Source organism: Oncorhynchus tshawytscha, linkage group LG16, assembly GCF_018296145.1.
Source record: "Oncorhynchus tshawytscha isolate Ot180627B linkage group LG16, Otsh_v2.0, whole genome shotgun sequence".
NCBI lineage: Eukaryota > Metazoa > Chordata > Actinopteri > Salmoniformes > Salmonidae > Oncorhynchus > Oncorhynchus tshawytscha.
Genome location: NC_056444.1, coordinates 104,730 through 120,000, shown reverse-complemented (window position 1 = coordinate 120,000; position 15,271 = coordinate 104,730). Strand labels below are relative to the sequence as shown.

General features: G+C 47.3%; 1 protein-coding gene across 4 annotated transcripts in view; it reads left to right on the top strand.

Moving 5' to 3' along the window:
* Positions 1-12,298, top strand: part of nck1b (NCK adaptor protein 1b) — a 124,036-nt gene extending 111,738 nt beyond the window's left edge. For all 4 annotated transcript variants that reach the window (XM_042298650.1, XM_042298649.1, XM_042298651.1 and 1 more), the window contains 2 exons: positions 7,345-8,099; positions 11,590-12,298. In XM_042298650.1, coding sequence (XP_042154584.1) covers positions 7,345-8,099; positions 11,590-11,790 — 956 coding nt within the window. In that variant the 3' untranslated portion in view covers positions 11,791-12,298. The remainder of the gene's footprint in view (positions 1-7,344; positions 8,100-11,589) is intronic.
* Positions 12,299-15,271: the final 2,973 nt, after the last annotated feature.

Sequence of the window (15,271 nt, the reverse complement as noted above, 5' to 3'; positions counted from 1 at the left end):
ATATGACACCCTAAAGACACGATATTAAACCAAGTTCTATATATGACACCCTAAAGATCCAATATTAAACCAAGTTCTATATATGACACCCTAAAGATCCAATATTAAACCAAGTTCTATATATGACACCCTAAAGATCCAATATTAAACCAAGTTCTATATATGACACCCTAAAGACCAATATTAAACCAAGTTCTATATATGACACCCTAAAGATCCAATATTAAACCAAGTTCTATATATGACACCCTAAAGATCCAATATTAAACCAAGTTGTAACGGTTTTCTAGTGGTGAAGGAGAGTCGGACCAAACTGCAGCGTGTAGATTGCGATCCATGTTTAATGAACGAACGTAAACACGAATAAATACAAACACTATAAAACAAAGAACGTAACTGAACGAAACGAAAACCAAAACAGCCTATACTTGTGAAAACTAACAAAGACAGGAACAAGGACACTAAGGACAATCACCCACGACAAACTCAAAGAATATGGCTGCCTAAATATGGTTCCCAATCAGAGACAACGATAAACACCTGCCTCTGATTGAGAACCACTTCAGACAGCCATAGACTTTGCTAGATCACCCCACTAGCTACAATCCCAATATATACACACCACATACAAAAACCCATGCCACACCCTGGCCTGACCCAATACATGAAGATAAACACAAAATACTTCGACCAGGGCGTGACACAAGTTCTATATATGACACCCTAAAGATCCAATATAAACCAAGTTCTATATATGACACCCTAAAGATCCAATATTAAACCGAGTTCTATATATGACACCCTAAAGATCCAATATTAACCCAAGTTCTATATGACACCCTAAAGATCCAATATAAACCAAGTTCTATATATGACACCCTAAAGATCCAATATAAACCAAGTTCTATATATGACACCCTAAAGATCCAATATTAAACCAAGTTCTATATATGACACCCTAAATGTCTGAGGATTTCTAGGACAGTGAGGAAGGCAAGGTCAGAGCTTCATAACACTGAATTATACACCCTTTGACAGCCTCTGAGATTAAAACATAAATGTAGTCCTGCTTTGTGGCATTTCGCGAAGGCTCAATGTTATGTTGGTCGCACTATACGTTTTTGTTGTGTAGATGTGGTTGTCCATGTTTGATAGCGCCATTGGATGTCTTTCAGTGTTCCTACCGGCGGATTCATTACTAAATATACAAGCAGACACATTTGGTCCTGTGTTTGAAAGACTACAACTTTGGTTGGGCGGTGCTTCGTGCTCCGGCCTTGCCCCTCCCCCAAGGCAGCCTTTTTTTTAAAGGAGGCGGACACTAACAGTCCATTGGGCAAAACTCGAAGAACTGACCAGACTCTACGGCTTCAAGTGATTCCTCACATCAACAGGAATTTGACTATGGAGCATCTATTAGCTCCATGGTGACATTCAACCAAACATGTTTCAACCTGAATATAGCGAAGAGGATTCAAAACAAAGAGTTGAATTTAGCTGGAGTTAGAAGCTCAACCGATGAAGCCTCAGCCGATGTCAGCACCAAGAGGTCAGATGACAAATACGGTACCTAGCTAAGTAAGTTATTTTTCCTGTAAGCCACCTAGCTAACTTTAGTTTATCTACTGAAACCCATATTGTGTATTGCTGACTGACATACAGTGCGGGAGAAATCAAATTATTTTTCTGTTTGCTAACTTAGCTAGCTAGCTAACCAACTACCAGTAACCATATCTATGACTAAAAATAGAAGAGGTTTTACAATCAGAGATCTTTTGTATCTCGATTGTAAATACCTCTTCTTTTTATAACTGTAGCTATAAAAAATATTTACCTGATAGACATGGCTATAGGTAGATGCTGTCTGCCTACATACTCATTTGTATGTTCTGGTCACTGTGCAATGGTTGAGGGTTATGCCATATTTCTTCCTATTAGGCTAGATATTTGTCTAATTGTAATCCCTGTGCCTGTGCACATTTATGCATGTTCAACTAGTCCCTAATGTTAAAGTTAAGCTGGCACGGTTCAACTGTTGTTCAAACTGTAGAATAGAGTATAGTTTTTGTCTTCCAGACAATACCTTGTGGTGCCTGGGCTTCTTCCTGCAATGGATTCTAGATACTGAAACATAATTTCTTTGCCTGCTGTGTGTCATTGTAGCAGAACTGTATCCCTCTAGACGGATTAGACATTATGCTGGATTTCCAGCAGATGACTCATGAGGAGCTGAATGGCAGTTTGATCATGACAACACTCCTCCCACAGCTGTGCAAGTATACCGTGAACTTAGTGTGTTCCTTTGTGAAGGGCAGTTTCATCATGACCACCTCTCCCATCTGCTGATCACCAGTTATCTTAGCCACAGACTGTTACACCAGTTAGTGTGATTTAACCACAGATTGTTGGTGTCCATTACTGGAAGTTAAATGATAGGTACTGTTTGTTGTAGCATAGAGTCTTCAACCAACCTTAGCGAGGCCGTCTTCGTCCTAGATTCGGGGAACAGGAGTCTCACAAAACGTCTGTGTTCAGTTGCAGGGCGTCATTTTGAATTTAGAAAATGCTCCGTTATTAAAATAAACACATTTTTTGCTCCAGTATTGTATCCAACAAGGTGTGCGCCGCCATTGTGTCTATTTCAAGTCTTCTCACTAAATTGATTGAAACATGTCTCTGTCATCATGACATGCAGCACTTTGGAGTCTCAATCAATGAGAGAAGACTTGAAATAGACAAGATTTCTGCAAAACTCTTTGGGTAAATTACATTATCTGGTGTAACAATCTCTAGCTACATTTCTCTGCACTTGTGTGTCTCTACACCTGAGAAACACTTGAACACACTGAACTACACTGTTCATAATATATATGTTTTACTTTTACCATATAAAATGATTGTTGAATATCCAGTTCTCTTGAGTTAGCATTAAATAGTGTACACTCCCCTGTATTTTAGAATTGGACAAATTAACAAACATTATATGGCTGTCTGAATGTCTAGCATATGTTTGATACTACAGAGCCCTGTACAGTTTATATAAATATCTTCTGGGAATTGTTAAGGGCTGATACATTTCAAAGATTGATAGAAATTATCCATATTTATTTGATGGTTGTTCTCCAACCCTGTTCCTGGAGAGAGACCCTCCTGTAGGTTTTAACTCCAACCCTGTTCCTGGAGAGATACCCTCCTGTAGGTTTTAACTCCAACCCTGTTCCTGGAGAGCTACCCTCCTGTAGGTTTTAACTCCAACCCTGTTCCTGGAGAGCTACCCTCCTGTAGGTTTTAACTCCAACCCTGTTCCTGGAGAGCTACCCTCCTGTAGGTTTTAACTCCAACCCTGTTCCTGGAGAGACACCCTCCTGTAGGTTGGAGGGTTGGAGTCAACAAATGTCTCCCCAAGCTCTGTGTGTGTGTGTGTGTGTGTGTGTGTGTGTGTGTGTGTGTGTGTGTGTGTGTGTGTGTGTGTGTGTGTGTGTGTGTGTGTGTGTGTGTGTGTGTGTGTGTGTGTGTGTGTGTGTGTGTGTGTGTGTGTGTGTGTGTGTGTGTGTGTGTGTGTGTGTGTGTATTGGTATGACGGGGAGGTCAGAGCTCGCCTGGTCTGCCAAGACATTCCTATCTGGTAACACCATTTTCACCGCGGGCCCTGCCAAAGATCAGCTCAGCCTCCCTGGCTACTAGGGTGTAACCCGCCTGGCTAGGCTACACGAGGTAGAGCTGGCTAGGCTACACGAGGTAGAGCTGGCTAGGCTACACGAGGTAGAGCTGGCTAGGCTACACGAGGTAGAGCTGGCTAGGCTACACGAGGTAGAGCTGGCTAGGCTACACGAGGTAGAGCTGGCTAGGCTACACGAGGTAGAGCTGGCTAGGCTACACGAGGTAGAGCTGGCTAGGCTACACGAGGTAGAGCTGGCTAGGCTACACGAGGTAGAGCTGGCTAGGCTAGCTCGAGGTAGAGCTGGCTAGGCTACAGCTGGCGAGGTAGAGCTGGCTAGGCTACGAGGTAGAGCTGGAGGCTGAGCTGGCTAGGCTACACTGGCTAGGTAGAGCTGGCTAGGCTACACGAGGTAGAGCTGGCTAGGCTACACGAGGTAGAGCTGGCTGGCGAGGTAGAGCTGGCTAGGCACGAGGTTGAGCTGGCTAGGCTACACGAGGTAGAGCTGGCTAGGCTACACGAGGTAGAGCTGGCTAGGCTACACGAGGTAGAGCTGGCTAGGCTACACGAGGTAGAGCTGGCTAGGCTACACGAGGTTGAGCTGGCTAGGCTACACGAGGTAGAGCTGGCTAGGCTACACGAGGTTGAGCTGGCTAGGCTACACGAGGTTGAGCTGGCTAGGCTACACAAGGTTGAGCTGGCTAGGCTACACGAGGTAGAGGCCAGGGGTCGGGCAGCTAGTAAGCTCCAGTCTGGGCAGAGAGGCTGGATGTAGAACCACTAGACTGGGCACTAGGGGAAAAATCGATAGTTGCATATCGGGGTGTTATTTTTTACGATATATTTTGTTGTATCGTTTTGCTAGATGGCTGTACCTGCACCAAAACTCCAGTATGTTTTCTTCATAGCTTGTTCTCCATTTTTTTTTTTTAATAGGGAGCCAATTTGTTTTAGCTCTACTTCCATGACTGAGCTAAACTAGTTTCCTCATGGCTCTCTCTGGTCCCTCTGCAGCAGACACGTGGTGCTCTTAGCAATTCAGAAATCATACAACATAGTGATATGTCCATGGTATCGCACGAGACAAGTAAACCAGAGATCAAAATCAAAAGTAACAGTCAGTATCTGGTGTGGCCACCAGCTGCATTAAGTACTGCAGTGCATCTCCTCCTCATGGACTGCACCAGATGTGCCAGTTATTGCTGTGAGATGTTACCCCCCTCTTCCACCAAAGCACCTGCAAGATCCCTGACATTTCTGGGGTGGAGGATGGCCCTAGCCCTCACCCTCCGATCCAACAGGTCCCAGACGTACTCAATGGGATTGAGATCCGGGCTCTTCGCTGGCCATGGCAGAACACTGACATAGTAAGACACTATCTATGAGCGGTGATGGCCCCTAGTAAAATAGACTGTCGACATGGGTTATAATCTATAGTAAGTGATGCCTTTTCAACATGGTTTCTCATGTTTTTGTTTTGAGCCCTGACCCCTCCAGAAAGACACTGTTGTTAGATTGCTGACTGGTAAACAGTAGGCTATAGATTCTTAATTCCCACCCTCAGTTTTAGTCATAACCCGGCTCGTGGGATGTGACAAAGAGTTCTTATAGGACCAGGGCACAAATAATAATATAATAATAATAACTCACCACATGTTAATGAGAAAAGGGTGTGCTTGAAAAGATGCACATAACTCTGCAATGTTGTATTGGAGAGAGTCTCAGTCTTAAATCATTTTCCACACAGTCTGTGCCTGTATTTAGTTTTCATGCTAGTGAGGGCCGAGAATCCACTCTCACATAGGTACGTGGTTGCAAAGGGCATCAGTGTCTTAACAGCACAATTTGCCAAGGCAGGATACTCTGAGCGCAGCCCTATCCAGAAATCTGGCAGTGGCCTCTGATTAAATTACATTTTCACAGAACCGCTTGTTTCAATGAGGCTGTCTTGTTTAGATATCGGTAAGTGGACTGGAGGCTGGGCATGAAAGGGATAACGAATCCAGTAGTTTGTGTCATTCTTCTCGGGAAAATAGCTACTTAATTGCGCACCCAACACACTCAGGTGCTTCGCTATATCACATTTGACATGGTCCGTAAGCTTGAGTTCATTTGCAAACAAAAATCATACAATGATGGAAAGACCTGTGTGTTGTCGTTGTTAATGCAGACAGAGAAGAGCTCCAACTTCTTAATCATAGCCTCAATTTTGTCCCACACATTGAATATAGTTGCGGAGAGTCCCTGTAATCCTAGATTCAGATCATTCAGGCGAAAAGAAAACATCACCAGATAGGCCATTCTATACTGTTGTACATTTCTAGAACACTCAGACATTACATGTATCCATCACAGTACCATTCTATACAGTTGAAGTACAGTTCTAGAACACTCAGACATGTATCCATCACATTAACATTCTATACTGTTGAAGTACAGTTCTAGAACACTCAGACATGTATCCATCACATTAACATTCTATACTGTTGAAGTACAGTTCTAAAACACTCAGACATGTATCCATGACAGTAACATTCTATACTGTTGAAGTACAGTTCTAGAACACTCAGACATTACATGTATCCATCACAGTAGCATTCTATACTGTTGAAGTACATTTGTTGATCGTTGTGCATACCATTAGTCATATGGACTTCATCCAGAAGGATTCAGATGTTTGAGAGGCCTATTCATCTCTCCCAGTCTTCCCCAACCAGATTTCCAGACTTCTCGAAGACAAGGTCTCATGCACCCTCTCATATAGCGTTCTTGTTTTCCTCCAGAACCACCACTCAGACCCAGGGCTGTTGCCTGGCGGATTTGTGTCCTCCGTCCACCACAGTCATTAGCAGGGACAATTCAAGGCTGTTTTCCTAGCTTCTTGAACACTAGAGCTAGCTAGCTGGGAAATTAGGCTTTTCCCCAAAGCCTGTTGGCAAGACCACTAATACGTCCTCCCCAAAGGCTCAACATGCTCCTAGTTCCTGTTTTAATCCCTAAATGGGTGGTTACTCTGTGGCAGTATCTCCTTTTCAGAAAGATCCATCACTGAGTTTTTCTCCTTTCAGTTTTAGTTAGCTAGACTAACTAGACCAGCTAGACTAACTAGACCAGCTAGACTAACTAGACCAGCTAGACTAACTAGACCAGCTAGACTAACTCGACCAGCTAGACTAACTACACTAACTAGACTAGCTAGACCAGTTAGACTAGCTAGACCAACTAGACTAAATAGCCTAACTAGCCTAGCTAGACTAGCTAGACTAGCTAGACCAACTAGACCAGCTAGACTAACTAGACTAACTTTAGCTTCGCTTGTTTACCTATCTAATGGGGGCGTAGCAAATTTATGAGGAAGCGTAGGGGGTGTTGCGCATGCTAATAACGCGCATACTGTATGAGAACCAATCAAAAAGTCTGTCTGATTTGAAATAACCTCCCCTTTTACAAGCCTGAGATACCAGACCAGGAAACCAGAGGCCACCAATATAGAGATTGTTCAGCCTGGCTAGCTACTCCACGTACTGAGGGGAACACTGGTATATAGCATTTATTGTTATATTACCGATCATACAGGTATCAGAATGACTCTTTATAAGAGCTCAGGGTGTATCTCTTCTAACAGACCATAATGTAACTGTCTGAATACCCTTTCAGTAACAACCTTTCCTGGTGTTTCCCAACAGGCATTGGGAAGGTGAAGCGGAAAACGGGGATGCGTGACACTGCCTCCAACGCAGACGCTGACATGTACTCCGACAACGGCGAGCGCCTGTACGACCTCAACCTGCCGGCGCTCGTCAAGTTCAGCTACACCGCCGAGCGGGAGGACGAGCTCTCGTTGGTCAAGGGCACCCACGTTATCGTCATGGAGAAGTGTAGCGACGGCTGGTGGCGTGGGGGGTACCAGGGGCGTTCCGGGTGGTTCCCCTCCAACTACGTGACAGAGGACGCAGACGGGACAGCGGGGGGAGGAGGTTTGGGAGACCCGGCAGGGTCGCTGACGGAGAAGCTAGCGGCAGTAGTTCACAGTGTGTCTAACGGGAACCGGGTACTCCACACGGTGCAGGCGCTCTACCCTTTCAGCTCGGGGAACGACGAGGAGCTCAACTTTGAGAAGGGAGAGGTGATGGAGGTGGTAGAGAAACCAGACAACGACCCTGAGTGGTGGAAGTGCCGTAAAGCAGATGGACAGCTGGGACTAGTGCCTAAGAACTACGTCACTGTGCTGCCTCCCCAGCAGGACTCTACTACCCAGAATGCCTCACTGGGCCCCGCGGGGCCGCCCACGCCCGACTGTGACTACATCTCTCCAGCCACGGTGGGGCGGTTTGCTGGGAAGCCGTGGTACTATGGCAAGGTGACGCGTCATCAGGCAGAGGTGGCTCTCAACCAGAGAGGAGTGGAGGGAGACTTCCTCATCAGAGACTCTGAGTCATCGGTGAGTCCTGACTGCTATCTATAACTCCATCTATACAACTCCATCTATACAGCCGTCTGTAGAGAGCTGTACAGCCATCTGTAGAGAGCTATACAGCCATATAGAGAGCTATACAGCCATCTTTAGAGATCTATACAGCCTTCAAAAGAGAGCTATACAGCCATCTATAGAGAGCTATACAGCTTCCTATAGAGCTATACAGCCGTCTGTAGAGAGCTATACAAACATCTATAGAGAGCTATACAGCTTCCTATAGAGCTATACAGCCGTCTGTAGAGAGCTATACAGCCGTGAGCTATACAAACATCTATAGAGAGCTATACAGCTTCCTATAGAGCTATACAGCCGTCTGTAGAGAGCTGTACAGCCATCTGTAGAGCTATACAGCTTCCTATAGCGCTATACAGCCTTCTATAGAGAGCTATACAGCCGTGAGCTATACAGCCATCTGTAGAGAGCTGTACAGCCATCTATAGTGAGCTATACAGCCATCTGTAGAGCTATACAGCCATCTATAGAGAGCTATACAGCCATCTGTAGAGCTATACAACTTCCTATAGAGCTGTACAGCCTTCTATAGAGAACTATACGGCCATCTGTAGAGCTATACAGCTTCCTATAGAGCTATACAGCCGTCTGTAGAGAGCTGTACAGCCATCTGTAGAGAACTATACAGCAATCTATACAGAACTATACAGCCATCTATAGAGAGCTATACAGCCATCTATAGAGAGCTATACAGCCATCTGTAGAGAGCTATACATCCGTCTGTAGAGAGCTATACATCCGTCTGTAGAGAGCTATACATCCGTCTGTAGAGAGCTGTACATCCGTCTGTAGAGAGCTGTACATCCGTCTGTAGAGAGCTGTACATCCGTCTGTAGAGAGCTGTACAGCCGTCTGTAGAGAGCTGTACAGCCGTCTGTAGAGAGCTGTACATCCGTCTGTAGAGAGCTGTACATCCGTCTGTAGAGAGCTATACATCCGTCTGTAGAGAGCTATACATCCGTCTGTAGAGAGCTGTACATCCGTCTGTAGAGAGCTGTACATCCGTCTGTAGAGAGCTGTACAGCCGTCTGTAGAGAGCTGTACATCCGTCTGTAGAGAGCTGTACATCCGTCTGTAGAGAGCTGTACATCCGTCTGTAGAGAGCTGTACAGCCGTCTGTAGAGAGCTGTACAGCCGTCTGTAGAGAGCTGTACAGCCGTCTGTAGAGAGCTGTACAGCCGTCTGTAGAGAGCTGTACAGCCGTCTGTAGAGAGCTGTACAGCCGTCTGTAGAGAGCTGTACATCCGTCTGTAGAGAGCTGTACATCCGTCTGTAGAGAGCTGTACATCCGTCTGTAGAGAGCTGTACAGCCGTCTGTAGAGAGCTGTACAGCCGTCTGTAGAGAGCTGTACAGCCGTCTGTAGAGAGCTGTACAGCCGTCTGTAGAGAGCTGTACAGCCGTCTGTAGAGAGCTGTACAGCCGTCTGTAGAGAGCTGTACAGCCGTCTGTAGAGAGCTGTACAGCCGTCTGTAGAGAGCTGTACAGCCGTCTGTAGAGAGCTGTACAGCCATCTATAGAGAGCTATACAGCCATCTATAGAGAGCTATACAGCCATCTATAGAGAGCTATACAGCCATCTATAGAGAGCTATACAGCCATCTATAGAGAGCTATACAGCCATCTATAGAGAGCTATACAGCCATGAGCTATACAGCCATCTATAGAGAGCTATACAGCCATCTATAGAGAGCTATACAGCCATGAGCTATACAGCCATCTATAGAGAGCTATACAGCCATCTGTAGCTCAGTGTAGACTTCCTCATCAGAGACATCCCACACTCATCTAGAAGGTCTAGAGCAAACGATAGGTCATCTCTTCCATCTGTTTATCTCAACGTTTGAGTTGCCGTCTGTCTTTACGTCTACAGCTCCATTACTACTCTGTCATGGTCCTGACAGTTCAGCCTGTCTGCTGCCATCATTCCTACATTGTGTTGACCTGAGGTGGTTAGTGTAATGTTGCTGTAGAGCTGTCAGCGGTTAGAGAGGGTGGATGTATTAGTGGTGACATAAGGACTGTAGGAACAATGTCTCAGAGCTGGGGATTCATTTCATATCGCAGGATGATTAACAACATCCCAGCTGAGCCCTGTGTTTTAACTGTCTGCTCAGTTTACAGCTTTTATTGACCCGCTCTCTCCCTCTCTTCTCTCTCTGTCTCCACCCTCCCTTCTCTTCCTCTCTTCTCTCTCTCCCTCTTCCCTCCCTTCTTTCCCTCTCTTCCTTCCCTCTCTCCTCTCCCTCTTCTCTCTTTCTGTTTCTCTCTCCCCCCTCCCTCTTCTCTCTCACTCTTCCCTCTCTCCTCTCCCTCCTCTCCCTCTGTCTCCACCCTCCCTTCCTTCCCTCTCTCCTCTCCCTCTTCTCTCTCTTTCTGTTTCTCTCTCCCCCTCCCTCTTCTCTCTCCTCTTCCTCTCTCCTCTCCCTCCTCTCCCTCTGTCTCCACCCTCCCTTCCTTCCCTCTCTCCCTCCCTCCTCTCCCTCTGTCTCCACCCTCCCTTCCTTCCCTCTCTCCTCTCCCTCCTTCTCTCTCTTTCTGTTTCTCTCTCCCCCCTCCCTCTTCTCTCTCCCTCTTCCCTCTCCTCTCCCTCTCTCTCTCTGTCTCCACCCTCCCTTCTCTCCCTCTTCTCTCTGTCTCCTCTTCCCTCCCTTCTCTCCCTCTTCTCTCTCTCCCTCCTTCCCTCTCTTTCTGTTTCTCTCCCCTTCTTCTCTCTCCCTCTTCCCTCTCCTCTCCTCTCTCTCCTCTCTGTCTCTACCCTCCCCTCTTCCTCTCTTCTCTCTCTCCCTCTTCCCTCTGTCCTCTCCCTCTTCTCCCTCTGTCTCCACCCTCCCTTCCTTCCCTCTCTCCTCTCCCTCTTCTCTCTCTTTCTGTTTCTCTCTCCCCCTCCCTCTTCTCTCTCTTTCTGTTTCTCTCTCCCCCTCCCTCTTCTCTCTCCCTCTTCCCTCTCCCTCTTCTCTCTCTGTCTCCACCCTCCCTTCTCTCCCTCTTCTCTCTGTCTCCACCCTCCCTTCTCTCCCTCTTCTCTCTCTCCCTCTTCTCTCCCTTCCTTCCCTCTCTTTCTGTTTTCTCTCTCCTCTCCCTCTTCCCTCTCCCTCTTCTCTCTCTGTCTCCACCCTCCCTTCTCTCCCTCTTCTCTCTGTCTCCACCCTCCCTTCTCTCCCTCTTCTCTCTCCCTCTTCCCTCTCCTCTCCCTCTCTTCTCTCTGTCTCTACCCTCTCTTCTCTCACTCTCTGCCTCCCCTCCTGCCCTCCCTCCCTCTTTCTCCCTCTTTCTGTTTCTCTCTCCCCCTCCCTCCCTGTCCACCCTTCTCCCCTCTCTCCCTCTTCTCTCCTTGTCTACCCACCTCCCTTCCCTCCCTATTTCTCTCTCTTTCTGTTTCTGTCTCCCCCTCCCTCCCTTCTCTCTCTCTCTCCCACCCTTCCCCTGCTTTCCTCCCACCAGCCCAGTGATTTCTCCATCTCTCTGAAGGCCCAGGGGAAGAACAAGCATTTCAAGGTTCAGTTGAAGGATGGTTTGTACTGCATTGGCCAGAGGAAGTTCAGTTCTCTGGAGGACTTGGTGGATCACTACAAGAAGGCTCCCATCTTCACCAGCGAGCAGGGAGACAAGCTCTACCTGGTTAAGGCCCTGGCTGCCTCTTGATCACACACTCTTAAACACACACACACACACTGACAAACTTTTACACATCACAAGGACTTCCTATGTGCCGGGAGCCGTGATCATTCCATTAGGAAAGGGGGAGGAAGAGAGAAAGAGAGAAGTGGAGAGGGAGAAAAGGACATTGGACTCCTTTATGTAAATCACCCTATCTTACCCAGATCATGCGTTTACTTCTTCTAGGTCATAATGCCATCTTCTAGATATAGGCTGTTTCTGTTTATAATATATATATATATTCTTTTAAGTTTCTTTAAAAAAAAAAAAGGTGATGTTTTGAACTCAAACAACAAGGAGTCGTAGTGATGAGGCGGTTTGGTCGTTGGTCGACGATCCAGAATGTAGCCTAGCTACACATTTCAACGGACTTGTTGTGTCGTTGTCGGTCTTAACTCTTTCAACGTCGTACAACAACTGATATGTGGTGGACAATAATCCACACTTCTCCTAACTGCTCAACCTAAATAAAAATGATTAAGTGACCAAAGTTTATTGATTGGTTTAATTTCACCCATCATAGTTATTGATACACTATATTTACAGCAGGATATAGACACCCCGTCAAATGAGTGGATTGGGCTGTTTCAGCCACACCCATTGCTGACAGGTGTATAAAATCAAGCACACAGCCAGGCAATCTCCATAGACAAACATTGGCAGTAGAATGAAGAGCTCAGTGACTTTCAACGTTGCCCCATCATATGATGCCACCTTTCCAACAAGTCAGTTCATCAAATGTCTGCCCTGCTAGAGCTGCCCTGGTCAACTGTATTAATTAATTAATTACATGTTATTTTTGTGTCAAATAGCCAATTGGCAACCCATCCCTTATGGGATTAATTGACACATTACAATAATTCACTGTGGTAATTAAATGATCATTCTTCCTGCATTCTGCATTACATGAATAGCGAAAAATAATGTGAGGTAGAAATCAATACATAACAATAAATAAGGTTATCCAAACCATAATTACAGAGCAGTAAAATACTATACCTACAGTATGTGCTTTTATTGTGAAGTGGAATCGGCTAGGAGCAACAACGGCTCAGCCGCGACGTGGTAGGCCACACAAGCTCACAGAACGGGACCACCAAGCGCGTTACAATCGTCTGTTCTCGGTTGCAACACTAGAGTTCCAAACTGCCTCTGGAAGCAACGTCAGCACAAAAACTGTTCGTCGGGAGCTTCATGAAATGGGTTTCCATGGCCAAGCAGCCGCTCACAAGCCGAAGATCACCATGCGCAATGCCAAGCGTCAGCTGGAGTGGTGTAAAGCTCGCTGCTATTGGACTCTGGAGCAGTGGAAACACGTTCTCTGGAGTGATGAATCACACTACACCAATCTGGTAGTCTAATGGATGAATCTGGGTTTGGCGGATGCCAGGAGAACGCTTCCTGCCCCAATGCACAGTGACAACTTTAAAGTTTGATGGAGGAGGAATAATGGTCTGGGGCTGTTTTTCATGGTTCAGGACCCTTAGTTCCAGTGAAGGGAAATCTTAACACTACAGCATACAATGACGTTCTAGATGATTCTGTGCTTCCAACTTAGTGACTACAGTTGGGGGAAGGTCCTTTCCTGTTTCAGCATGACAATGCCCCCGTGTGGTTGGAGGATGATTTGGGTTACAGGGGAAAGGCACTTTCCTGTTTTAGCATGACAATGCCCCCGTGTGGTTGGAGGATGATTTGGGTTACAGGGGAAAGGCACTTTCCTGTTTTAGCATGACAATGCCCCCGTGTTGTTGGAGGATGATTTGGAGGAGAGGAGGGAACAGGAGAGGAGAGGAGGCAACAGGAGAGGAGAGGAGGCAACAGGAGAGGAGAGGAGGCAACAGGAGAGGAGAGGAGGCAACAGGAGAGGAGAGGAGGGAACAGGAGAGGAGAGGAGGGAACAGGACAGGAGAGGAGAACAGGAGGGAGGAGAGGAGGGAACAGAGGAGAGAACAGGAGAGGAGAGAACAGGAGAGGAGAGGAGAGGGAGGGAACAGGAGAGGAGGGAACAGGAGAGGAGGGAACAGGAGAGGAGGGAACAGGAGAGGAGGGAACAGGAGAGGAGGGAACAGGAGAGGAGGGAACAGGAGAGAGGAGAGGAGGGAACAGGACAGGAGAGGAGAGGAGGGAACAGGAGAGGAGGGAACAGGAGAGGAGGGAACAGGAGAGGAGGGAACAGGAGGAGGAGAGAACAGGAGAGGAGGGAACAGGAGAGGAGGGAACAGGAGAGGAGGGAACAGGAGAGGAGGGAACAGGAGAGGAGGGAACAGGAGAGGAGGGAACAGGAGAGGAGGGAACAGGAGAGGAGGGAACAGGAGAGGAGGGAACAGGAGAGGAGGGAACAGGAGAGGAGGGAACAGGAGAGGAGGGAACAAGGAGGAGGGAACAGGAGAGGAGGGAACAGGAGAGGAGGGAACAGGAGAGGAGGGAACAAGAGAGGAGAAGAGGGAACAAGAGAGGAGAAGAGGGAACAAGAGAGGAGAGGAGGGAACAAGAGAGGAGAGGAGGGAACAAGAGAGGAGAGGAGGGAACAAGAGAGGAGAGAACAAGAGAGGAGAGGAGGGAACAAGAGAGGAGAAGGTACATTTCTCATTTGTTTCTGGAGCTCTGCTCTCCTATCTGTTCTGTCTAGTTGAGGTCAGAGGCTAAGGGTTCAGTGAGCTACCTAGCCAGCCAACAGCAGTCATATGGTCGGGGGGTTCAGTGAGATACCTAGCCAGCCAACAGCAGTGATATGGTCTGGGGGTTCAGTGAGAGACCTAGCCAGCCAACAGCAGTCATATGGTCGGGGGTTCAGTGAGATACCCAGCCAGCCAACAGCAGTGATATGGTCTGGGGGTTCAGTGAGAGACCTAGCCAGCCAACAGCAGTGATATGGTCGGGGGTTCAGTGAGAGACCTAGCCAGCCAACAGCAGTGATATGGTCAGTGATATGGGGGGTTCAGTGAGCTACCTAGCCAGCCAACACCAGTGATATGGTCCAGGGGTTCAGTGAGAGACCTAGCCAGCCAACAGCAATGATATGGTTGGGGGTTCAGTGAGAGACCTAGCCAGCCAACAGCAGTGATATGGTCGGGGGTTTAGTGAGATACCTAGCCAGCCAACAGCAGTGATATGGTCGGGGGGTTCAGTGAGATACCTAGCCAGCCAACAGCAGTCATATGGTCGGGGGGTTCAGTGAGATACCTAGCCAGCCAACAGCAGTGATATGGTCGGGGTTTCAGTGAGATACCTAGCCAGCCAACAGCAGTCATATGGTCTGGGGTTCAGTGAGAGACCTAGCCAGCCAACAGCAGTCATATGGTCGGGGGGTTCAGTGAGAGACCTAGCCAGCCAACAGCAGTCATATGGTCAGGGGGTTCAGTGAGATACCTAGCCAGCCAACAGCAGTCATATGGTCTGGGGGTTCAGTGAGAGACCTAGCCAGCCAACAACGGTAAAGATTCAGAAGGCTGGTTCCTGGTTC